The 27398-nt window shown below is 29.7% G+C and overlaps 2 protein-coding genes across 7 annotated transcripts in view; both read right to left on the reverse strand.

Moving 5' to 3' along the window:
- LOC122510539 overlaps positions 1-27398 on the reverse strand; it is a 253126-nt gene that overhangs the window by 62057 nt on the left and 163671 nt on the right. The gene's annotated exons all lie outside the window — the stretch shown is intronic.
- LOC122510555 lies at positions 13445-14378 on the reverse strand. The gene is made up of 3 exons (XM_043625312.1): positions 14153-14378; positions 13525-13726; positions 13445-13467 (listed from the first exon to the last, which is right to left on the reverse strand). Exons 1-3 carry the CDS (start codon positions 14240-14242, stop codon positions 13445-13447), a joined length of 315 nt encoding a protein of 104 aa, XP_043481247.1. The 5' UTR covers positions 14243-14378.

Genomic DNA, 27398 nt, shown 5'->3' on the forward strand with positions numbered 1-27398 from the left:
TTTCTGCGTTGTGAACCCGGGTTCTACCCCCAGTCCCTCCAAATTTATTTTCAAAATTATTCTTCAATAATATAATATTGATATTGAGGAATATATAAGTAATCAGTTCGCGGCAATAAATAAATTATAGAGAGAAATATTTTTTATTTTATATTTTTATTAAATTTATAAATACTATTTTCTTAGCTATAAGTAAACTGAAATATTAAATAAGTTTAAGTGCAAATTAAATAGATAATTATGGAAATTCCGTAAATGATTATTTGTATAATATCAATTTATATTATATTACTTACATTATGACGCTTACTAGAAACTAACTTCTAATGCTTACAGATACTTACCAGAGATAGTTTTAAAGAACTTTTCTCTACTTGTTTTCAGAAAAGTTTCTTAGATAACTTTCTGCAAGCTAACACGGAAAACTAAAAAGCGTAGGACATTTATAGGCCAAGGGAAGCTAACGGGAAGCTAACCATGTTAGCTATAGAAGCTAACATGGTTAGTTTCCCGTTAGCTTCCCGCAAAATATGGTGCTATGTGGGCACTATCTAAAATAGATGGGATATCTAACACATAGTATACTATATCCAACTATTTTTCTGCGTGTATTAGTGATAATTAAGAGGTGCATTTAAATATTCCCCAAATTACATTATATGAACTGCATTTAGCTGAATATTTATTTTTGCGAAATGTCAATTAATCGAATTGTATTTATTATGAAGGTACATTTAAGGAAATTCTCATTGTACATTATACGAAATGTTATTTTTACGTATTCTCTTACTGAATTTTTCATTTTCGTCCGCCATCCTGGATATACCATGTTGTATTTTTAGAAAGTGACTTTGGATTCATAATCAGTGGAATTTCACTGAAAATCAGTTAAAAATTACTAAAATATTAGTTATTCTTCACTGATTGTCATTTTATTGTGTTTTATTTATTATTGTAAATTTCTGTTAAACAAATAATTTTACTGAAAATCAGTTGAAAATTATACTTACAGAAATATTAGTCATTTTTCACTGATTATCCATTTAAAAAATTATTTTTAATTTCTGCCAAACAAATAAATAAGTAAATACACAAGTAAATAAATAAGTTCCCTTCCAACACAGACAGCATTAGCGAGTGAGGTATTTACGTATTTTTTAACAAATTTTCAGCAGACACTACGTGCATCAACGAACCTTCAAAAATTCAACAACTTATACACTGAGAAAAATAAACATAACTGGGTACTGTCCGGACAGGAATGATCCTGTCAAGACCTAAATGGCAACTCGCCGCATTCAAAAAATCAGTGTACATACATATAATAATCATTAAAAACATTTAACCGTAAATCACCTTAGATTTTACTTTATTAAAAAAAGATTTTATAACTGGGTCAATCCATTTTGTAATATTGTAATATTCTGCAAAAATGATTTTAATGTTACTAAAGTCACAAAATGAAAAGATTTTTTCAAAAAAATATTTTATCTTTATAATTTTTTCCAGTATAAAATAATTATAATATAAGTAGAGATGTGCAAAAAGCTCGAAAAGTCGAGCCGAGCCGAGCCGAAATTTTTTCGGGCCGAGCCGAGCCGAGCCCGAGCCGGCTCGATGTATCGAGTACTCGAAATTTTCGAGTACTCGAGTGACTTCGAGTACTCGAAAAATTCGAGTACTCGGGTAAATTCGAGTACTCGATTAAATTCGAGCACTCGAGTGAATTCGAGTACTCGAATTTTTCGAGTACTCGAATGGATTCGAGCTTTTGACTTACTAAAAAAACTATTAATAAGTAAAAAATTTCGAATTTTTTTGAATTACTGAATCAATATTTCTATTTGCTAAATATAATAAATGCGAAAATTCTATGAATTTTCTCTAGAACTCGAATTTACTCAGAGCTCGAAAAAATTCGAGTACTCGAATTCCCTCGAGTGCTCGAAAAATTCGAGTACTCGAATTAACTCGAGTACTCGAAACTATTCGAGCTTTTTACACAGCTCGGCTCGGCTCGAACTCGGCTCGAGCTCGAACTGATTAGGCTCGGCTCGGCTCGGCCCGAAAAATGAAAAGCTCGAAAAAGCTCGCTCGAGCCTCGAGCCTCGAGCTTTTTGCACAACTCTAAATATAAGGCATACAATTTAGTAAAAAAACGGAATATTAGAAAGTTGTAATAAACTTTCAGTTTTTATTTAAAGTTTTCTTCCAATGTCTCGTCAAATAAAAAATTACGTAAAATAAAATTGTTACTTTGTCCATTTTCACGTTTTTCAAATGCGTCTAACTTGTTTGGAGAAAATCTGAAAAACATGTGACTTTCAGGAATAATTAAATTATCACTAATTAAATGCACACTATAACTTTCACTTTGGTCCCGGGTCCAGACTCAAAATTAAAAAATTTTGAAAATAGTAATTAGGTTATTTTACTGATGAACTTTAGGATATAATTTTATTTATTATTTTATATTTTTAAATGCTTTTATCAATTTATAATAATAAATTTAGACATTCTTAACATGCCAATAATTTTTGTTATAGTTGTGTAATAAATTGTATGTAATATATTGTATTTCAATGATAATTATATTTAGGACCATTTAGGACTGGACAGGAATGGTTCCTGTCCAGACATTGTTCATTACTGTCTGCTTTACTAATGTCTAAGACATTACTGAGTCCTTTCTGGACAGGAATGGTTCCCGTCCAGAAAGCAAAGAGTACTGTCCAAACGAAAAAAATTTTTGGACAGGGATCATTCCTGTCCGGACAATACATAGTTACGTTTATTTTTCTCAGTGTATTATCAATCGTTTATTAAATCTATATATGTGATTTGTGTATATGTAGAAGTTTATATCTGCATATGAGTGAGTGTACATGTGTATATAATTTATGTACATGTGTGAGTATACATGTGTATGTAATTTATGTACATGTGTGAGTATACATACATATGTGTGGGTGATTTGTGCGCAATGATATAACACTACTGCGCATGTCTGATATTCATAGAACACTATTGCACATGCCTAAAATTGATAGAACACTACTGCGCATGCCTGACATTAATAGAACACTACTGCGCATGCCTGACATGACATGTATGTGTTTTGTGTATATGTGTAACATACATGGGTATGTGTTTTTTGGACGTGTGTAAGTGAAGTATTCTGGAAGATAGTTAGACAGAATAGAAAGAGGTGTGAGTCGGTCGGTCGTTCTCTAACTTAATATAATATAGAGGATTAATGTAATATAGAGGATATAGAGGATTCTCTAACTTTGGGTGCTTTTAGTACACGATAAGAGGTAAAACATCCAATTATTCAAAAATTTTTAAAAGTATTTGCTTCATATACAAGTTTGATGAATATGCCGCTATCACAGTAAACAGGACTAGAAAAATTAACCCTCAGATGCACACATTTTTTTATTCATTTAAATTTGACGAAACACGGTACTCAGGGGGTTTTTCGTGCCGCTGATTACGAGTCTGAGGTCATTTTAAAAAATTTCAAAATGGCTGATCCAATATGGCGGACATAAAAAAATAAAAAGTCGTTCAATTCGACTGAAACTCGGTACTCGGAGCTTTCTGGGGGCGCTGATTACGAATCTGATGTCAGTTTTAAAAAAATTCAGAATGGCGGATCTAATATGGCGGACATAAAAAATCGTTCAATTGGACTGAAACTCGGTAATCGGAGGTTTTTGGAATCGCTGATTCGTATCTAAGATCATTTTGAAAAAATTCGAAATGTTGGAGCCAATATGGCGGATCTTCTTACTCGTTTTTAGCGTTACCTGGAACTAACAGCGAGGAAGTGACGAGATTTTAGTTACATTTTTTTATATTTATTTTGCTTTTTTTGTGATTAAAGAAATTCGTGTCAACGTTTTCTTCCGTTCAATTGTGGCACTTTATGATTCACCAACTCTTCCAAGATTTTCAATCGAAAAATACAACAAAATGTAAAAAAAATAAAACCTTAGATTCGTAATCAGCGATTCCAAAAACCTCCGAGTACCGAGTTTCTGTCCAATTGAATGACTTTTTATTTCATATATCCACCATATTGGTGCCGCCATTTTGAAATTTTTTAAATTGACCTCAGATTCGTAATCAGCATTCCGAACCCCCCCCCCCCAGTACCGAGTTTCGTCAAATTTAAATTAATAAAAAATGTGTGCATATAAGGGTTAATATACTAGTCCTGTTTACTGTGATAGCGGCATATTTATCAAGCTTGTAAATGGAGCAAATACTTTAAAAATTTTTATGAATAATTGGAAGTTTTACCTCTTATCGTGTACTAAAAGCACCCAAAGTTAGAGAATTTTAAATAAATTTGTATTAGCTGAAAAAATTTTTGTGTGATTTCCAGGAAAAATTACATGTATTTTCCATTTAAAATTTCAGTCGACTAGAGGCACGTGTTAATATTGTTCGATTTGCTTTAAACTTTTAGGAAAATTTTTTTGTTATACCTTGATTAATTTTTTGGGATGAGACCGATAATTTGAAAACATCGCCGAAATAAGAACCACGCCCTGCTGATAATAAGCAGACTGTTTCGGAGTAGCTGCGGATTCACTGATTAAACCAACCGGATTACTTCTGCATTTACTAGTTGCATATGATATGACTAACTTCGGACTAATTACGGATTCAATAGTTATAAAAAACGGTATTGATTTCAAACTTAATTCATGGTGAAAAATCTCCACAATAAACCGTACTGTTGCGGATAAATTTCGGATTAGTCCGAAATCGGTCCTACTTTTTATTCAGGGTATTTACTTATGGTAAATAAAATATTTAATTCTGCAGTCATAATTTGTTTTTACAAATTTAATATTATTAGTTATCTTGTTTCAATATTACAATTAACACTGAATTAACCCAAGTGTTAGAAATTTTAAGTTAATGTAAATTAAATTGCGATAGGTAATCTCGTGTAGAAAAATTTCGGGGCAGTCTGGAGTCTCTGACTACAAATCTAACCACAGAGTTTTTTATTTTGTCATCATATTTGTAATCAGTGACCTCGAAAAACATCGAGTAACAAATTTTAAGTGAATCCAATCTTTTTTTACAATAGTTGTCTTCACGAAAAGTGTGAGTCAATTTTTATTCCTGCCAACTGTTAAAAAATCATTTTTGACTGCTAATTTAGTTTGTTATTAGCAAAACTGATATATCTTTGTAAAGTACAGGGTTCAGGCTTTAATTTGACTCCTATGACAAGTCCCCGCGTTTTCTTTTTCTATACTGGGTCTATTGTTATTTGTAACCCTTTAGTCACCATTTTCATAAAGAAAATGTGAATTTATATTTAATTACGAAAATGAGACCTCGTGCAAAAATGCTTCAAAATAGTAAATAGTGAAGCATTTTTGCACGAGGTCTCATTTTCGTACATAAATATAAATTCACATTTTCTTTATGAAAATGGTGAACTGACGTATTGAATTTGGTAATTACGCCTTGCATAACTGAAAGCATGAAAAAACAACCAAGTTTTATTCTAAAACAAAATGTGCACTTCCACATGGTGCTGTCAATGCATTCTTAGTTCGGTCTGCGCATGAGCAGAGAGCAACAGAGTCTCAGGTCGCCAAAAATTAAAGTGTTTGACTATATCAACTGCACCACAGTGGGACCAAACTGCAATTTACTGTTCATAATAGTCTAGAGCCTTCATTTTTTAACCGATTTTACTGAACTTTGTTTTAAATGAAAGATTATTAAATTTGGAAGAGATTTGTCGAGGCCAAATTTTAAATTTCAATTTGTTTATATTTATTTTGTTATTGCAAAGTTTAACAAAACCATCTATTTTTAAGAAAAAGTTATCTCCAGCCTCTATAATCGAATGGCACGTGCTAAAAACTTTTTAGTAACACACCTAGAGTACTCTGTAAATTGTAAAAAAATTGTGCAGATAAATATTCGAATGTTATAAACAATTTATATTTACAAATAATTAAGTTTACAACAAATTGTTATTGTGGGCAAACGCTTTGATAGATTTTGATGAAATTTGATACTTAAGGGTTTTTGGGGTCGCTGATTACGAATCGAATGTTGGTTTTTCAAAATTCAAAATGGCGGATCCAATATGGCGGATGCTTTTTTTTAAATCGATTCAATTTGGCTAAAAATCGTTACTTGGGGATCTTTGGGGTCGCTGATTACAAATCCGATGTTGGTTTTTCTATATTCAAAATGTCGGATCCAATATGACGGATGCTTTTTTTTAAATCGATTCAATTTGGCTAAATATCGTTACTCGGGGGTTTTTGAGGTCGCTGATTACAAATATGACGTCAGATTTGTAAGAATACAAAGTGGCGTTGATAATGTGATAAAAACCAAATTTAAATTATGTTTTATACGTTAATTTTTAAATTGATTTTATATACGTTTTTAAATAAAGGTTACAAAATTTACTGAAGATTTTTATAGTCTTGTTTTGACAATTTTATTTATTTATACTTATTTTGATACTGAATAATTCAAAACAGTAATAATTTTTTACAAATTGTGATTAATTTGTACACTTTAAAGTATGTTTAAGGACGTTCTCCGGCTGCTACTCTTGAAAAAAATCGATTTTCTTCCAATTTTATTTAAATTTTGAGGAAATGTTTCTTCAAGTGCGCTCTAAATATGGTATTACATTTGTGAATTAATAATGTAAAAGATATTGATATACTAAAAATATTGTTTATACTTAAAAAACCCCAAAAAAACCTCTCCGAGTAATAAGTTTCAAGTACATCTAATCAATTTTTCAGAAAAGCGCCTTACACATTATATCGTTCATTAAAAATTTTGAAAAACTAATTACAGATTCGTAATCAGCGACCCCAAAAATCCCCGAGTAACGATTTTCAGCCAAATTGAATCGATTTAAAAAAAAGCATCCGCCATATTGGATCCGCAATTTTGAATATTGAAAAACCAACATCGGATTCGTAATCAGCGTCCCCAAAGACCCCCGAGTAACGATTTTTAGCCAAATTGAATCGATTTTCGAAAAAAGCATCCGCCATATTGGATCCGCCATTTTGAATTTTGAAAAACTAACATTGGATTCGTAATCAGCGACCCCAAAAACCTTTAGGTATACAATTTTTCATTAAAATCTATCAAAGCGTTTGTCCACATTAACAATTTGTTGTAAACTTAATTATTTGTTAATATAAATTGTTTATAACATTCGAATATTTACCTGCACAAATTTTTTACAATTTACAGAGTACTCTAGGTGTGTTTCTAAAAAGTTTTTAGCTCGTGCCATTCTATTATAGAGGCTGGAGATAACTTTTTCTTAAAAATAGATGCTTTTGTTAAACTTTGCAATAAAAAAATAAATATAAACAAATTGAAATTTAAAATTCGGACTCGACAAATCTCTTTCAAATTTAATAATCTTTCACTTAAAACAAAGTTCAGTAAAATCGGTTAAAAAATGAAGGCTCTAGACTATTATGAACAGTAAATTGCAGTTTGGTTCTACTGTGCGCACGGACGATGAAGAAGGTTTTACCCTTTCCCTTGTAATTTCAAGGAGGAAAGGAAAAAATTTTCCCTTCCACATGTTGAAGGTCTAATCGCTGACATGGGACTTCTTCATCGTCAGTGCAGTTGATATACTCAGACAGTTTATTTCTGTCTCTTTTTTCACAAGATAAATCGACGAAAAAATTATCTGAAATGAAAAATTAAAAAAAAAAATAAATAAAAATAGTTTTCAATAAAGGAACTATAGATACACCTTTTTTGTTAATAAAAATTTTTTACCTGGGTCAAAATAAGTGAAACCGGCCACTTGAAAAATTTTTATCTCCAATTTTCAAGTTATCTATGATTTTTAGTAGATATATGAGTACACTTTTTCCCCCTAAAATATTTTTCAAAAAAAAATTTTATTTTTGAGGTAATTAGGTATTGAAGTTTTAGGTCATTTTATTTTCATTTTATTATTACTTTGAAACAAATAAAGATAATTAAGTAATTTTTTTTTTAAATTAAAGCTTAAAGTCTATACTTTAAAGATGAAATAAAGCGATTGCTAAAAAATGAAAATTTATAATTGTTATTAACAATTCTTTTAAACAATTGCAAATTGAAGAATGTTCTCAATGTTTTTGAAAGATTAAATTACGATATATTGATGCGCAAAACTATAAGGATTCATTTAAAAAAAAGAAAAATGAGTAACTTCCAATATTATAGAAATTATGTAAATTTTGCTGACAAAATGCAAGCAAAAATTGACTCAAGTTCCTGGAAAAAGATAAAATTGCAAACGAATAAATAAGATCTTCTTTTGTTTTGTTAGAAACTTCACGCTTTCAAGCAGATTTTTAAGATTAAAAATCGATTTTGGCCTGCATTTTGGCAGAAAAATCTACACAATTTCTATAATATTGGAGGTTACTCATTTTTCTTTTTTTTAAATGAATCCTTAAAGTTTTGCGCATCAATATATCGTAATTTAATCTTTCAAAAACATTGAGAACATTCTTCAATTTGCAATTGTTTAAAAGAATTGTTAATAACAATTATAAATTTTCATTTTTTAGCAATCGCTTTATTTCATCTTTAAAGTATAGACTTTAAGCTTTAATTTAAAAAAAAATTACTTAATTATCTTTATTTGTTTCAAAGTAATAATAAAATGAAAATAAAATGACCTAAAACTTCAATACCTGATTACTTCAAAAATAAAATTTTTTTTTGAAAAATATTTTAGGGGGAAAAAGTGTACTCATATATCTACTAAAAATCATAGATAACTTGAAAATTGGAGATAAAAATTTTTCAAGTGGCCGGTTTCACTTATTTTGACCCACCTGACTTATATTTTCATAGATAAAAAATAAAAACTAAAATTTTGCTACTCTCAAAAATAATTAAGTTTTCACAAAAAACTCGTGATATTTCGTTATCAGTTCAACTTTAAAATTTTAATTTTCACTTACTTTACCAAAAAACCTTCCTGAATCCAATGAACTAATCAAAATTGCAAAAAAACTGTAAATTGTTAATAATTATTGTATATAAAGTGGCTGCGTCATTATTTGTGTTTTAATATTTTTAAAAAATAAAAGTCAGTGACGAAAGTTCAAATTTTGAAAACTTCCAGTGACAAAGTTGTTCACAAGGGTGTAAAGAAGTTTTTCAGAAAATATTATTTTTGTTAATGAAAAATTGTAGCTCTTACAACAATTTGTTTAACGGCGCTATCACACTAAGAGTCATATTTTAAGCACTTCCAGATATTGGAAGAGAGTGTTTAAAATAAATAAGAGATTTAATTGTGGTTAATAATAAAATTAACGCAAATTGTTTATATTATAATAAAATATAATTATTTATATTATAATTAACAATTAATAATAATTTTATTCTTTAATGCATTTTGTAAAATATAATTTTCTTAACAGATTTTGTTATCATAGGTAGTATTACATAAAATTTTTTTCGCTTTTAAATTTTCATAAACATGAGAAACTCAATTATATAAACATTTAATGCTTAATATTAATATATTTTTGACATTAAAACATCATCATATTAAATAAAACTTTATAGATTTTAAATATTTTATAATTTTTCCAACCTACCCTACTGAAAAAGAACGACTGTAAATACGAGCGTAAATATTACTGTGAATACGACCCTAAATACGGGCCTTAGAAGGGTAGTGTAATTGAAACAGCAAATACAGCCGTATTTATGCCCGTATTTAGGGTCGTATTTACGGTCATATATGAATACCATTTTTAAAAAAAAATATATATACCCCCACAGCACCGAAACTTTCCTAAAAATTTATTGAATATTTACTTGTAATATTCGGCATATTTAACTGAAATGTTTAGTGAAAATTGTTCTTTACATAACTTTCAATAAACATTGCAATTACATATTCCAAACATTGCAAGTAAATATTTAATAAATTTTTAGGAAAGTTTCGGTGCTATGGGGGTATATATATATATATATATAATGAAACATCATTAATTATTATTAATTTAATATATTAAATATAATATTGCAACTAAAATAAATATTATTTAAGGTAAGTATAGAAATACGATTTATTCTTATAATAAATGCATAACAAACAAATATATAAATGTCACTTTATTTTAATCACAAACACACATATACACATGGTACAATTATTTATTAAAAATTTTAATTTTTATTATTTTTATTATAAGAGAAAAAATACTTGTACGCACAATAAAAACACTTGTACATTTTTCAACAGCTAAATAAAAACCACAAATGACGCGAATCACATGTAAGCACTATTGTAAAAAAGGTTGGGTCTATAGGGATGAGTAGTTGCACGTAATTTGAAATATTAATAATAAATGTCATAATAATACTAACAGAAATAATAATAGTATATTTATGAATTAGATGTAATTAAAAAGTTTAATCACTATTTTAAAAACAAACAAATTTAGTATTAATATTTCAAGTTACGTGCAACTACCCATCCCTATATAGACCCAACCTTTTTTACAACAGTGCTTACATGTGATTCGCGTCATTTGTGGTTTTTATTTAGCTGTTGAAAAATGTACAAGTGTTTTTATTGTGCGTACAAGTATTTTTTCTCTTATAATAAAAATAATAAAAATTACAATTTTTAATAAATAATTGTACCATGTGTATATGTGTGTTTGTGATTAAAATAAAGTGACATTTATATATTTGTTTGTTATGCATTTATTATAAGAATAAATCGTATTTCAATACCCTGCCGGAAGAATGGACTGAAATTGTACTGGGGAATTAGTACTGAGAGCTCAGTGCTATTTCAGTGAAAATTTGCTGCGTTTCAGCATTGAAATTGTACTGGGAAAAATTACCTGCAAAAGGGTCGCTATAGGTGATGTTTATGGCCTGACCGTCATTAAGTTGAAGGACGAATATTTCTTTGTTAATGTTAAAAATATTTTTTATTTATATTTCAACATTATATTTGTTTTTCATCAACTCAGATTCTTTGCAAGTAATTATTATGAATGCTAAATATTCATAAGAACCTAAATTCAAAAATAATATCCGTTTTTACGTAACAATTAGAGTTTGCTAGATAGTTTATAACTTTTTTAATTAAAAATTTCTTATACTGAATTTTAGATATTTGTAATCATGCAACCCCTGCTAAAAATAAAATCAGGAATAAAGAGAAAACGTCAGAAATTTTGATGTTTTGTGACTACTTTGACGTTTCCTGAAGCTTTTGGTCTCTAACCTAATTTTTATTGCTGAAAAGTTTTGCAATTTTAAAATTTCAAGTAAAATGAATATAAATTCAAAATCTAGAAATCTCCACAATTACAAATATCTAAAATTTATTATAAAAAAACATTTTTTTAAGAATACTGTAACGTATCTCGAAAACCGTAATTGATAAATAAAAAAGGATATCATTTTTGAATTTAAGTTCTAAAGGATATATTGCATACATAATAAGAGCATATTGTTAGATGAATTCTAAGTCGATGAAAAACAAGTATAATGTTTAAATAAATATGAATATAAACAAATAAAAATATTTTCCTTTAATTTTATGACGGTCAGTTGACCTTTTTCCAGGTAAAAAAGGGTGTCGACTTTGTATAAAAAACCTGACTACTTTTGAAGCTTTCTGATTAAACATATTTACTTGCAATGTTCGGAATATGTAATTGCAATGTTTATTGAAAGTTGTGTAAAGAACAATTTTCACTAAACATTTCAGTTAAATATGCCGAATATTACAAGTAAATATTCAATAAATTTTTAGGAAAGTTTCGGTGCTGTGGGGGTATATATATATTTTTTTTTAAAAATGGTATTCATATATGACCGTAAATACGGGCATAAATACGGCTGTATTTGCTGTTTCAATTACACTACCCTTCTAAGGCTCGTATTTAGGGTCATATTCACAGTCATATTTACGCTCGTATTTACAGTCGTTCTTTTTCAGTAGGGAACATATTAGTCATTTTCTTAAAATACATTATAGACGAATTTACAACATTTTCAATACATTTAGACGTTTTAAACATCTTTTTTCGACTTTACCCCTACTTCTTGTAAGTAATTTTTAAAGTACTCATGAGCCTGAGGTGTTAAATAATGCATTAACGACTGTAAATCTTTAACTTTTTCTGTAGATATTCCTACTTTTTTAGAAAGTTGTGCGACATTTTCTAATTCATCAAAACTCAAAGAATTTTGAATGTAATGTGTGATTGATTCACTGGTATAGTTTTTAAAAATACTAATTTTACCGTTTGGATAGTATTCGATTTTAACAGCTTTACTAATTAAAAGATCTTTAGGAACTTTATATTTATTTTTAATTTCTGTCTCGAAATCTTTTATTTTTAAATTGTTTTGCTCTACCACGATGAACGGATTGTTTTTGGAATTTTTTATTAATTCTACATATTCCTTTTCTGTCTCAATTGTCTCGGTCATTTTTTTTTTTTGACCATACATACCAAAATTACGGTCACATTGACAGTATGAGTGGCCCCTGACCGGGTACAAATGATGAATCGGAACTTGCAATTTTTGTGACAGAAGCGATAAAAATATCATTATGTTATAATTTTTATTTTGGCCGCCGCAAGAATCAGAAAATAAAAAAATCTTGTTGTAATAGTTTGCCTCAAACTCTTTCATTATGACATGTAAAATTAAATTAAAAACAGTGTTCCCCCCTTTTTTTAAAAAACCTTCCATGAATGGAAACATATAACTATGACTAACTTCATTTTTTTCTACATGAACGTGAACATTGAATATATGCAGCCAAATTAGTCTTAAATAAAATTGTTCTGTGACTGGCAGTTTAGGAAGTGGAAGATTTTGTCCAAAGTCGAATTCAAGACACAAATTTTCTTTACAGGTTGATATCATTTCTTTTTTAGTGACATATGTTGAGCAATTTTATTTTTATGTTCTAAAAATTCAAAGTCATTTTCTTTTCCAAGCTTTTCACTTTCGTAACATTGATTACAATAGTCGGTTCTTGGAACATCAAAAGTAAAATTGACAAAATAATTAAAATACTTAGCATATGTCGACTCTGAAATTGGTGTACTTTCATTTTCTGTTTCTAACATATAAAAGTCAATAAATTTCCTATATAAACTTTTGATAGTTAAGCTACTATCTGTAAAATAATTTAATTTCGTACTTTTGTAATGGGATGTTGAATGAGGCAGGCTTTTGCAGTGCTGATGAATTAGAAGTTTGAGTTCTTCTGTCAACTTATTGAATTTAAGTGACTTTCCTCTATTATCATTGAAACTTAAATCATTTATCAATTTTTCTTTTATTGTCCTCATTCTTCCTCTTTTTATGTTAATGACAGCTAACAAGAAAGATTCACAAACTTCAACTACATCGTTGCCTTGAAACATACTAGGAAAATAATAATTCCATTTTACAATTTTTCTAGAATTACTTTTTTTTCTTTGCTTAATTTTTTCTCCTTTATAAAAGAGCTTAATAAAATATTTTGAACTTTATAGTCTCCAAGTTTCCAAAATTGAATAAATAACTTCTCCTGATATCTGCTTTCAATTTTCAAGAAACATTTCCTCGAGCAACAAGAAGTGGGAGTTATAAATGTTTTTGCAGGAACAGATTCCCCAGTTAATAAGGAGATATATTCGTTTCCCTGAATTAAAAAAAAATAATAATAAAAAATTGAACTTATATTACAAGAGTCAAAATGAAACTATATATGTCACGCTTAATAACAATTAAAAAAAATTAAATTGAAGTTAAATTAATTTTAATTTTAAACTGCAGTAAATTAATATTAAATATTATTTTTATAGAAAACATTTTATTCTTAGAAAAATTCAAAATAGGAGTATTTCATGAATAACTATTACTATTTGAAATCAAAACTTTAAAAATCTATTTGTCAATAACAGAAAATTAAGCCATTGTAACAATGAATGAATCATTGAATAACTTTTGAGTAAGCTCATATTTACATGCAATTCGTAATTTTTATTAGTAAAAGCTACATATTTAATAGTATATAAGAAAAATTTAAGAATTTTCTTTAAATTACATACAGCAAAATTTAACTAACCTCATTTCGTAATTTTTTTGCAACATTGCGTTTCCAGCTATCCACACTTTTCCTTTTTTTTCGACCAAGAATCGTTTCTGCAGTACACATTTTTTATTTACAGATTTCAAATATATAAGAAAATATATTTTGCTAAAAACTGACTGTAGCCAAAATGTACAATAATAAAGAAACGAAAGAAAAAATAATTCTTTGTGAATTAAATGAAAAATGAACATCTGCTATTATAAACACAGAAATGTAAAAGACGTTTTCGCAAATAAAATTACTATACAACAAGAAGCAATAGTCCCCACTTTCAATTAATTACGAACTGTTTATTAGCTTGTCAATAAATTTAAAACGAATATAAACAATCAGAATTTAAAGTAAAAGATATTTGTCATTCACAACATTCACTGAATAAGACAATTGAATATATGTGAATTATATTAAAATGTTTAATTTACTCTGTATTATTCACACTTACTTCATTTGTTATTCTTTTATAAATATTTTATTATTAAATGTTTATATAATTGAGTTTCTCATGTTTATGAAAATTTAAAAGCGAAAAAAATTTTATGTAATACTACCTATGATAACAAAATCTGTTAAGAAAATTATATTTTACAAAATGCATTAAAGAATAAAATTATTATTAATTGTTAATTATAATATAAACAATTATATTTTATTATAATATAAACAATTTGCGTTAATTTTATTATTAACCACAATTAAATCTCTTATTTATTTTAAACACTCTCTTCCAATATCTGGAAGTGCTTAAAATATGACTCTTAGTGTGATAGCGCCGTTAAACAAATTGTTGTAAGAGCTACAATTTTTCATTAACAAAAATAATATTTTCTGAAAAACTTCTTTACACCCTTGTGAACAACTTTGTCACTGGAAGTTTTCAAAATTTGAATTTTCGTCACTGACTTTTATTTTTTAAAAATATTAAAACACAAATAATGACGCAGTCACTTTATATACAATAATTATTAATAATTTACAGTTTTTTTTTGCAATTTTGATTAGTTCATTGGATTCAGGAAGGTTTTTTGGTAAGGTAAGTGAAATTTAAAATTTTTAAGTTGAACTGATAACGAAATATCACGAGTTTTTTGTGAAAACTTAATTATTTTTGAGAGTAGCAAAATTTTAGTTTTTATTTTTTATCTATGAAAATATAAGTCAGGTAAAAAATTTTTATTAACAAAAAAGGTGTATCTATAGTTCCTTTATTGAAAACTATTTTTATTTATTTTTTTTTTTTAATTTTTCATTTCAGATAATTTTTTCGTCGATTTATCTTGTGAAAAAAGAGACAGAAGATGTGGTCGAGCGCACTTGCTGTTATTGCACGCGCGGGCTCAATTTAACTTATAAAATTATCATAAAAAATATTTTAATAATAAATAATTTATAAATATTGATATTTTATATTGTTTAGTGCACACGGTAATAAAGAAAGTGAATATTGTATCAAGATTGACCGAGTCTTTAATCGAGCATGGGACGAACATTGGTGTCCCATGCTGAACAAATATTGAGTGACGCGCCGTATATACAGAATATACGACGCTGGCATTGAAATAGTAGATTAGGCGAGGTGCCTTCCAGCCTTCTGTGGCCGAGCGGTTTAAATGCGTGCGTTGAATACTTCCGGTATGCGTTAGGGGGGTGGGAGTCGTGAGTTCGATCCCACATACGAGCGAATATTTTTCATTCTTTGTTTTAAGCGTTATATAAAATAATAAAATTGTGTGTTGTGTTGTGAATAAAAACTTGTGAACATGTTTGTAAATAATGTTAAAAAGTCTGCTAAAAAATCGAGAAAAAAATGTATCGATTAACAGAAAAATTGTATTTTTTTACTAAAATTTTTTTTTTAATATTACTATTTCAAATGACATTTATTGTTAGTAATATATTATTTATATGAAAATAATATAATTATTATAATAGTAACTTATTTCCAAACAAACGCATATAACATGAATAAAAATAATATCAATAATATTCATTACTATAATAATAATAATTATTATTATTATTATTAATATTATTATTATATACAATTCATATATCCATATTATATTGAATGAGCGCGAGAGACGCGTAAATTTGGGAGCAGTGGAAGCAGCCTTGTTTCAGTCCTGCATTATAGGGTTCCGCAGCATTGATTGAACATTGAACGCCAATCTACAACAAAGACTGGAGCGTCAGTCTTAAATAAGTGTTACATTATAGCTAGAAGCAACCTTCGTTCCGCCGTCTCACCAAGGCTTGATCAATGTTGACCAAGCCTCAACGAAGGTTCCGTAAAGCCTGAATCCAGCGTCAGTTCTCGCCTGGGGTAGGTCGTTCGGTATCTCAGAAATTGACCATTATAAATTAATAAACTTTGCATTTATTCCTGTCCCAAGAACTATGTCTTATAATAAGTTGTTAAAAGTAAACTGCTTTCTCGTAAGTGCTGTAAATTTTCATCATTCATTATATAAGGAAACAAAGATGTATACTTTCAGTGAAATTCGTTGTCGTGCGTGCAGTTGTGTATTAGTGTATTAATTAACCGCGTCTATACATATAAGTGAAATAAACATGTGTGTGTCTTCAAATATTTATCCAACAAATATATAAGTGTGTGTGTGTCTGTGTATGTAAAAATTCTTCCAGTTTACCTCCATTAGTCAAGAATTGACGGGAAACCGGCGACGAAAATCCGTATTTTTTCTTTCACTCTTTCTTTCTGCATTTACAAACGACTGTAGTAATTTTACGTACACAATGCATCTGAGTTTACTACAGTTATTTGGAACTATTGGACGAAATAGTAAGAAACTTTGCTAATTTGGTGAACATTTGTCGGGATTAGTGACTTAGTGTAGAAAATAGTAAAAAATACAAAAAGTCCCCTTATTTCCGGTGGTTGCAATGTGAAAATAGTAAATTCTAGTGTGATTTTATACAAAAATTAGTAATTTCGGTCTCTCTGTGTATATTTCATTGTTGCACTCTTAACTTTCTTTTTTTTTGTTTATATTCTGCATTAATTAAATATGAATGCAAATCCTTCTTGCTTGTTCTAACGTATGTGACCTCATTTTACTTCGTATTTGATGCGTAATCGTTATCACTCTTTTATTACATTCGTTGAAATTTTACCGTTCTTTCTTGAATTTGTTATAAATCATTTGAAATATAAAGAGAATATACAATTTTAGAAAATACATAAGAAATATATGGTTGAATATAATACAATAGTAGAAGATATGTGAAAAATGTATTAATAATTAAAAGATAAAGACGGTAGAATGTGATACATAATCGTCCCTTAAATATATTATGTAAATGACCGTAGATATAGTTTAAAAAATTTCGAATAAATATAAATAAATTCGACTCTGTTGTGTCTATTAGAAAAATCAAAGTTACTTCATTATTTTGTTATTTCTACATTTTCTTGAAATGCCTTTGATAAAAATGTTGGATCCTGAAAGACAGCAACCCGCTATACGTCAACGTGTATGTCAGTCAATGTCACTTCTCACGTTTATTACTGTCAAAATGAGTGGTCAGCCCTCGCAACCTTTTTATTCCTTTTTTATTCATAATGCTATTAGTGTCCATATTTTTAAAACGACTTGTCCTAGATTATTACGGTCAGTATATTTACGTGCTGACAACACCATTAACATCAGTTTCATTCCAAATTGATTGCGGTGAAAGAATTGTCACTTTATATCTACAATTTATCTCTATAAATAAAAAGATGAAAGAATGGCTGATGGAATATGTCTCTGATACAATTTGTTCACTTCTAAATTCAAAATTATAAATTCAATATGATAATTTATTGAAAGACATAATATGTGGGGGAAATTTAAAGAAGTTGACAGATAACTTGATAGCAGTTATCATTAACACGGAATCTGAAAAATGAACTTGGTATTGATTTAACGTCTATAGATGTCTTTAAGAAACCGATGTCAGGGAGTCTTTTATAGAACTTATTTTAAAGATAATATGTCAGGTTGACTTATCAAGATACGAGGGTTGTGTTTAATTTATTTTATTTCAATCAATTATTTCTGAATTGTATTTTCTTCGGTGTCTTTTTTCTGCGTAGGGACTTTTGAGAAATCTATTTACAGATACCTAGGATTTTGCACTTTAAGGTTATTTAAATTTAAAGTCTTTAAAAATGTCATTTTGAGAAAAATGCATTTAAAGTTTCAACTTACTTTTTTATCCAGAAGAGGCACTCGATGTTTCGTGTTTGACGTTCACAGTTAAAATGACATTTCTTATCCACGAAATTTTTGAAAATCTGTAGAGATATTAAAACAGGTAACGAAACCTAAAATACCGAAGAGAAGTGTAAAAAAGAAAAGCCCTCTAAAGCACCAACTCTACTTACAGTTGCTTAACCTAAAAGATCGCGAGCCAAAAAAATCTCCACCAAATCTTTATTAACAGACTGCGTAGAATATATAATCGAGAGAAATTTGAGACAGTGAAAATTAAGCAGTTAGTAATGTTAGGGCTGTTAATGTCGTGCATGAGCTTATTACTTAGCATGTTACTGTCAAAATGAGTGATTGATGTTCCACTTATCCCCAGTAGGTACTCAACAAACGCTGGTACAAACGTTACGTCGACCATACCTACCCTTCTGAAATACTCACGAACTGGCATTTGCCTTTTCTTCTTGCCGAAATTCTATAAACCCAATTTATCCCAAAGTGTTGCATCAATCCGTGCAACCACCCAAGGGATTTACATTTGGGACTGGGGTGAAGACTCAGAGTCGAGTGAAATACAAATATAAGGGAGAGTGAATTATCAGATACATTTTATGGCTCTTGTCCAATTCCTGACAAACAAAATCGGGGAATCAATTTTATTGCCCCTCGTGGATAAAAAGTTGGCTTATTTCGAAATTTCAATTTAGAATCACCAGAATTTTTTTCCGGAAATATAAATCATTATATTTATTGGTTTTTAAAATCTTTAAAGAAGTGCATATTTTAAAGATCCTATGGTGTGTTCGTCACCTAACAAAAGTTTCGATCCAGATTGTAATTTATCACGATTATTTTTTGATACAAATTATTTTATTAACGATCTTATGCAGATGTTGGGAAAAAATATTACTATAAATGTTCTAAAATCAAACGCACTCATACATCATGAATTGCTTTTAAATTATTTTCTTTTTTGGCACTCGAGACACATCAGTCAGGTAGTACACATTTACCACAGAAAATTTCAATATTCGTAGCGTTAAATCCTGTGACTTTCGCGGTTCTTCACCGTCAAATCATTGGGATATTTGTCAAGCGAATGTGTGTGAGACAGGCAACAGAAATGACGTACAGCATTGCGACGCCATGCCAGCATCGTGACAGCCTGTCGGAGAGAAGCCATGCGTATTCACTCCGACAGACGTTTTCTCATTTTCTCTATTTATCGTACGTCGACGTGAGCGGATAATATCTCGTCAAGACCCTTCATCCTAAACAGCATCACGCCTTTTTTCTTATAAGCAGAAGGGGTTAACTGCAAATTTTCTTGTTTTTCATTATTAAAAAAATAGGTCTTTTTGTTTACAAAATTAGTCCGATGGATTTTTTCTTAAGAATATGTTTTATTGATTTCTCAATATTAAAAAAAATGGTGTTAGAAAAAATTCGTGTTCCATTATTGTTTATAACAATTATTGCAAATATGGTGCTTTTAGCCAATAAAATGAATTTAAATTAAAACAAGTTTTGATTAATCACTTGGAAATAGCTTAGCTAACCTTAATTGCTATTATATGGATAGCAATTATTGTTAGCTATTACAGCTAATAATTCAGTCTCACAGCTAATTTTTTTGCTGCAACAGCTAATTATTAACTGCTATAACTGAAAATTAGCTATTCATATATAATAGCAAACTAATTTTTTTCCGTGCAGATACTTTGGATACCGCACACCACGGCACATCAGATTCGATTGAAACTTGTTACTCGGAGGTTTTTAGGGTCGCTAATTACGAATCCAATGTCAGTTTTTCAAAATTTTAAATGGCGGATCCAAGCACGATTAGGTGAGGTTGGTGTAAAGGAAAAAGTAATAAGTAAACAAATAAAACGTTATAATATAAACAGCTAGCGACCTACTACCAACTCCGACCCACTAAACCCGTAAGCCTTTGTTTGGAGCTCTTTTTCCACACAGAGAAAATTTATTCCTGAAATTTTACTGAATTTAGTTCGGTAAAACTGGGATGAACTGTCAAAACAGTAATTTTTCAAGAACTAAAATGTAAAAGAAATTGCATTGAAAAATAATGTAAAAACCATAAACCTTATGATACATGTATTAGCGCTTCACTTACAGTTCGGTAAAACGTAAGCTAAGTGCTCGCTACATTCATATTTATTGAATAGTTCAGTAAAACGTAAGATAAAGTATTCGGTAAAACTGACGAGTTGCAATTTATTGAATAGTTCGGCAAAACATAAGATAAAGTCTTCGGTTAAATAGAATCAGTTGCAATTTACTGAAAGTTCGGTAAAACTTGAAGAACAAAAATAAAAAATAATGTTATTAATTCAGTAGATCTATATTAATACTGCCGTAAATCTAAATTTACCTACTTCAATCACTACCTAAACCCCCTACAATTGTTTACGAACAAATACTAATTGATACACCTGCCTACAGTACATTCTAAACGCATACACTAATATCGCACGCTTTACATTATTGCTTCAGAAAGTTTGAACTGTCCTTATACACTACCGTCCACGAGTATCAGGACGATTACATTCGACTCTATGAAAAAACATGCCATCACTTTTTTAATCATAACTCGAAAATAAAAGGAGGTACAAAAAAACTTAAATACGGTTAGAAAGCTGAATAAATTCTGCATAAAATAAGCCGTCTTTGAAGTCATTTCGTTAACTATTTTTTGAGTTGTAGAGTGAGAAAGAAATAAAAAGAATTATCAAATTTTCTCATTTTTGTCTCTTGACTTCAACTTTTTCAAAAATCTAGAAAAATGTAGATAAAATTTTTCAAAAAACACAGAAATCTTTGTTAGAATTTCAGCTTTAAAATAAGCCTTCGAAAATTAAAAAAGGTTAATCCGTCTTCGATATATCATTAAAAATGTGAAGCCGTGTTTCTACTGATTGGTGCATTGAAATTCAACTGTGACGACTCGATTCTGGCTTCGCGCGGCAGCGAATGAGAAAGAAAACAGGAACGAAATCATGCGGGGAACGATGAACTTTTAAGTTTCTTTATATTACTCGTGAAACATCATTATTTATTATTCTCCAGCATAAAATCGTCCCTGTTTCCTCTCTCATTCGCTGCCGCGCGAAGCCAGAATCGAGTCGTCACAGTTGAATTTCAATGCACCAATCGGTAGAAACACGGCTTCACATTTTTAATGATATATCGAAGACGGACAAAAATCAAGAGACAAAAATGAGAAAATTTGGTAATTTTTTTTATTTCTTTCTCACTCTACAACTCAAAAAATAGTTAAGGAAATTACTTCAAAGACGGCTTATTTTACGCAGAATTTAATCAGCTTTCTAACCGTATTTAAGTTTTTTTGCAACTTCTCTTATTTCCGAGATATGATTGAAAAAGTGATGGCATGTTTTTTCATAGAGTCGAATGTAATCGTCCTGATACTCGTGGACGGTAGTGTATATTAATCTCAATTTTATTTCACCGCTTGTGAGAAAGATTTAAATTAATAAACTATCGTTGTACAAAATTAAAAATTATTTATATTAACCTCTTGGCAGTCGATGACGTGTATACACGTCATGGTGCAGGTGGGCTCAAACTGTCGATGACGTGTATAGACGCAAGCAGATTTTTGGCTACAAAAACAAACAGATTTGTCCACAAATTTTTACTCGGGGGTTTTCGGGGTCACTGATTACGAATTCGTTTTCAGATTTTAAAAATTCAAAATGGCGGATCCAATATGGTGGACGACATTTTCAAAAATTCATCGGATTCACTTGAAACTTGTTACTCAGGAGTTTTCGGGGTCGCTGATTACGAATCCGATATCAGAATTTGAAAATTCAAAATAGCTGATCCAATATGGCAGACATTTAAAAAAATTCAACAAATTCACTTAAAACTTTTGTTACTCAGAGGTTTTCGGGGTCGCTGATTACAAATTTGATATCAGATTTTGAAAATTCAAAATAGTGGATCCAATATGGCGGAAGACATTTTCTAAAATTCATCGGATTCACTTGAAACTTGTTAGTCAGGAGTTTTCGGGGTCGCTGATTACGAATCCGATATCAGATTTTGAAAATTCAAAATGGCGGATCCAATATGGCAGACAATTTTAAAAGTTCATCAAATTCACTTGAAACTTGTTACTCAGGGGTTTTCGGGGTCGCTGATTACAAATTTGATATCAGATTTTGAAAATTTAAAATGACGGATCCAATATGGCGGAAGACATTTTTTAAAATTCATCGGATTCACTTGAAACTCGTTACTCGGGGGTTTTCAGGGTCACTGATTACCAATCTAGCATAAGATTTTTAAAATACAATGTGGCGTTTCAAATATGGCTGGCGCCATTTTAAAAAATTTATCAGAGTTACTTAAAATTGTTACTTGGGATTTATTGATGTCGTAGATTAAAAATGTAATATCGGTTTTGATAATGGCGGATCCAATATAAGAACAAACCGAAAAAATATAAAAAAACAAAATAAATAAAGGAGTGTAAAATCCGACTGCATATTTTCGTAATCAGCGAAAACCCTCTAATAACAAGTTTCAAATGAATCTGATGAATTTTAGAAAATTTCATTCGTCATATTGGATCCGCTATTATGCATTTTCAAAATCTGAAATCGGATTCGTAATCAGCGACCCCGAAACCCCCCGAGTAAAAAGTTTTAAGTAAATCCGATGAATTTTAGAAAATTTCGTCCTCTATATTGGATCCGCCATTTTGAATTTTTAAAATCTAAAATCGGTTTCGTAATCAGCGACCCTGAAAACCCCCGAGTAAAAAGTTTCGAGTGAATCCGATGAATTTTAGGAAATGTTGTCCGCCATATTGGAACCACCATTTTGAATTTTCAAAATCTGATATCGGATTTGTAATCAGCGACCCCGAAACCCCTGAGTAACAAGTTTCAAGTGAATTCAGTCGATTTTTAATTTTCATGTTCGCTATATTGGATCCACCATTTTGAATTTTCAAAATCTGATATCGGATTCGTAATCAGCGACTTCAAATACAATAGTATACTCGTTTGCGCAAATTTTAGTTTTCTAAAAAGTTGTCGACATTTTGAGCCCACTTATGAGATTTTGGTCTTGACTGCGAAGGGGTTATTGAATCATTTCTAACTATATTCAATGTCAATTTATGAAATATTTTTAAATTCTGTTTTTATTATTATAAAAAAAATGTTTCAATTTGTATGTAATGGAATAAAACAATAATTTATGAAAATCCTTATTATTGTCAAATTTGTCTGTTAAAAATTAAAAATATGTATATAATATACATATTTTGAATAAAAGTGCAAGTTGGAAATTATTAAATTAATTAATAGAAAATTAATCTTTCTGAAATATTAAATAATAATTGTGAGGTATTAAAAAGCGAAAAGGAAATAAGCATCATAAAGCAGTAAGTAAGCAAGAAGGAAATAAGCAAGTAAGAAAGTAAGCAAATAAGAAAGTAAGTAATCAAGAAGGAAATAAGCAAGTAAGCAAAGTAAGCAAGACGGAAATAAGAATGTAAGCAAAGTAAGCAAGAAAGAAATTAGGAAGTAAGCAAATAAGGCAGGAAGTAAGCAGGAAGGAAATAAGCAAAGTAAGAAAGAAGGAAACAAGCAAGTAAGCAAAGTAAGCAAGAAGGAAATTAGGAAGTAAGCAAATAAGGCAGGAAGTAAGCAGGAAGGAAATAAGCAAAGTAAGAAAGAAGGAAACAAGCAAGTAAGCAAATAAGTGGGTAAGAAAGTAAGCAAGAAGGAAATAAGCAAGTAAGTATGCAAATAAGGAAGTAAGGTAGTAAGCAAGCAAGTTATTTCCTATTTGCTTACTTGCTTACTTTCTTACCTACTTATTTACTTACTTACATACTTAAGTTCGGTATAAATGTGAACACCATTTTAGTGAATCTTGTAGTGTAATAATGAAAATGAAGTAATATAATAAGATATTTTTGTTTCTCCACTGAGTTAGAAAATTAGTTATTTTAGTGAATATTACAGTTTAATAGAAGAGTATCAATATAATGTTATTAAACGATAAATTATAAATTTGTTTCTCTGTCCAAATTAATTTTAAACAATTAGTAAAATTACATAAAAAATATAATTAAAAATTCTGAATGAAATAAGATGTTCTAAACGTTATAGAAACTGTAAAAATATTTAAAAAATTAAATGAGTAACATAAAGATTGTTTACTTAACAAAATGTTATTTTGAAAAATAAGGCACAATACTCTAAATGAGTTTAACTAAAAAATTCCACACACAAAAAATTTGCTGAATACATAACACTGAAGAGAAGACAGAAGAATTAAGCCAAAACTAGGTGTTACAGTTGAATTGGCTAACTGTTTACCCGCCAATCTGAAGTGTGAGAGTAGAAGTACGTTTGCGGGGAGGGATTTTAATAATTATGGGGACTCCACGACGAAAAACCAAAGTTTATGTTAAAAAAATAAGTATGTTATTGCTATTTTATGTTTTCTTTTTATATGATTTAAAAGCATTTATTACATATTTGGCAATTAATAAGTATTTAAAATAATTAATTAATTGAATTTAAATAATAATAAAATTATTATTAATTAAGTCTAAATAGGTTAGAAAAATCAACTATTAGTGTGAAAGTCTTTCATTTGACTGCGGGACACTTGAAATAAAGTATTTTAATCCAGAAAACTAACACTTTAGGCAAGTCAAGGAAGTTTTACCGAACTATTCCTGAAAACTAACACTTTAGACAAGTCCAGATAGTTTTACCGAACTATTCCTGAAACATTAGTGTCCATCAAGGAGGTATTTATTTAATTTACATTAAACGTTGTGACGAACTTCACGAGTCTTTGTATATTTTTAAAAGAGCGAAAGTCAGGTTCGGCTCGCGATAGCCGACACAATAAAGTCAGCAGAGATTCCATAATCCAATAAAAAGGCAATCCAACCTGCGACGTAGTTCGATGAGCAGTTGCGAATCGAGACGAGCCACATAGATGAGTAAAGATTGATCAAACTTACTAAGTTCGCAGATTGTTGGATCGCTGATAAGACGAAAAATAATCCTATTATGAAGAAGGCACACAACACAAGAAAAACAATAAGATTAATAATTGAAAAACATTTAATTAAAGAATAAACTTAAATTATATACAAAATAACGAGGATGCGACGCAGCGCATCGATTACGCGCGGAAAATCGCGGTTTGAAGTCTCGCTTCTCTCTGATGAAAGAATCGCTTGAGATCGACATCGTAATCCATAACACGTTTCGTGTGTGGCCCGATGACACCCGAATATATAATTCGGTCAATTGCCGAAGGTTGCGGTACCTTATGGGCTATTGCTGGGCGCGATAAGTTGTAAGACGGAGAAACTACAAGAACGGCATATTTACAAAAATAAGGAAAACGATTTGGATCGTTACAACGTTCAGTTTAAACTTTTTTTTGACGTCATATTTTCTTGATTGTTTGCGTAAGTGCCATCTGTGAATATTCTTTTAAGAGTTGTCAGAGAATCTTGCCATACCATTTGATTGCACCTATTAGTAATCTTCATTTTCAATATTCATGTTAGGTTGCCTATTTTTAGGTGCTCATTAACATTTGATCTTTGTATATGTTTGGTTGCCTATTGTTGGGTGCTCATTAGAGTTTTGTTCTTATGTGTATATGGATCGTTCTTTAAATATGTCGCAAGTATGTAGATTTTGCAAGAAGGAAATAACTGCCAACAAGTTTGAATATGGATACTTCAATCAAATTATGTCTGCAAACACTTACAGCAGATCTAACTGACATTAAAGTGAAGGATGCGTTTCTTCCTTCCTTGCAGGAAAAAATTTAGGAGAACTCTGTAAAGTTAAATGAGATTTCTTTGCAAACCGTTGTTTTATCAAGTAGGGTATCTGAAATTTCGGAGGTGAATGAGTCTTTGAAAGTTAAAATACAGGAGCTTCATACCGAAGCGAACGAGAAAAGGTTAATACACGTTTGAAGAAGACTGAAGTAAAGCAATCCGGATTACCTAAGTCAGTTGGCGAAAACTTGAGACAGGTTATCTGTGCTGTTGTTTATGTGTTAAATGTTGTCTTTTCTTCAGTGGAAATTGTTCAGACTTTCAGAATGGTATCTAAAAACCCTCCTGCCAAACTTCATGATGCGTTGTTGGCTAGTAGTCGTTCAGTACTAATGTCGGCACAAAAAGTCTTTGCCCCTCAGAATTTGTTAACTTTGCAAGCTTATAACTCTTTTAAATTTTTTTTTTTAATTTTGGAATAAACAGTTAATGAAGCGTAGTTTATCTGTGCAAATAAATATATGCTATTCATAAATGGAAAAAATTTTGTTCCTAATTTGTAATCAAATATGTATGAAAATGCCCCTTAAAAATGATACTTTATAAAATGTATGTACTTTCACTAGTCCCTGTGATGTTATTAACAATGAAGAAAATTTACAAAACTCTTTATCCCTTTAGAAAATTTTCAATTTTTAATGAGGTGTCGATTTCACTTTTAGCAAAAAAAACGTAGAAAAAAGGGTCACATAGACAAGTGCAACTTGCCGACCGGAGAGTTTCTTACGGTCAATTTCAAGACCAAACCTTTGTAGGTTTTTAAACTCAGGCATGTGTCATGGAAAATCAGAATAGTCGTAAATATTTTTATGTTAAAGGGGCTTAACCTACTGCAATATTCCATTATACATCCCTGACTCCCAAAGCCCAGGTATAGTTTACTGGTGAGCCATGTTTTCGAGCAGCAAGTGGCACTAAATTTTTTCTGACATTTTTTTCAATTCAATATTCAATCCAAAAAATGCCGTTTTTCTTCAAAATTAAAATTATTAATTAACAACTTTTTAGCTTAAATATTTTTAAATGTTGTACTGGATATTTTACAATTTGTCGCAAAGCTGTATCTTTATTCTAAAGCCAGATAGCACATTAGCATAAAAATGCTCATTACAACGAT

Source organism: Leptopilina heterotoma, unplaced genomic scaffold, assembly GCF_015476425.1.
Source record: "Leptopilina heterotoma isolate Lh14 unplaced genomic scaffold, ASM1547642v1 Lhet_70, whole genome shotgun sequence".
Lineage (NCBI taxonomy): Eukaryota > Metazoa > Arthropoda > Insecta > Hymenoptera > Figitidae > Leptopilina > Leptopilina heterotoma.

What these genes read in the sequence shown, in the direction of transcription:
- LOC122510555 (XM_043625312.1), bottom strand. Translation starts at nt 14,242, where the DNA reads ATGTGTACTGCAGAAACGATTCTTGGTCGAAAAAAAAGGAAAAGTGTG. An exon ending in CAAAAAAATTACGAAATGAG is followed by an intron (nt 13,727 to 14,152) that starts GTTAGTTAAATT and finishes TTTTTAATTCAG; the next exon opens with GGAAACGAATATATCTCCTT. An exon ending in TATAAAGGAGAAAAAATTAA is followed by an intron (nt 13,468 to 13,524) that starts GCAAAGAAAAAA and finishes TTATTTTCCTAG; the next exon opens with TATGTTTCAAGGCAACGATG.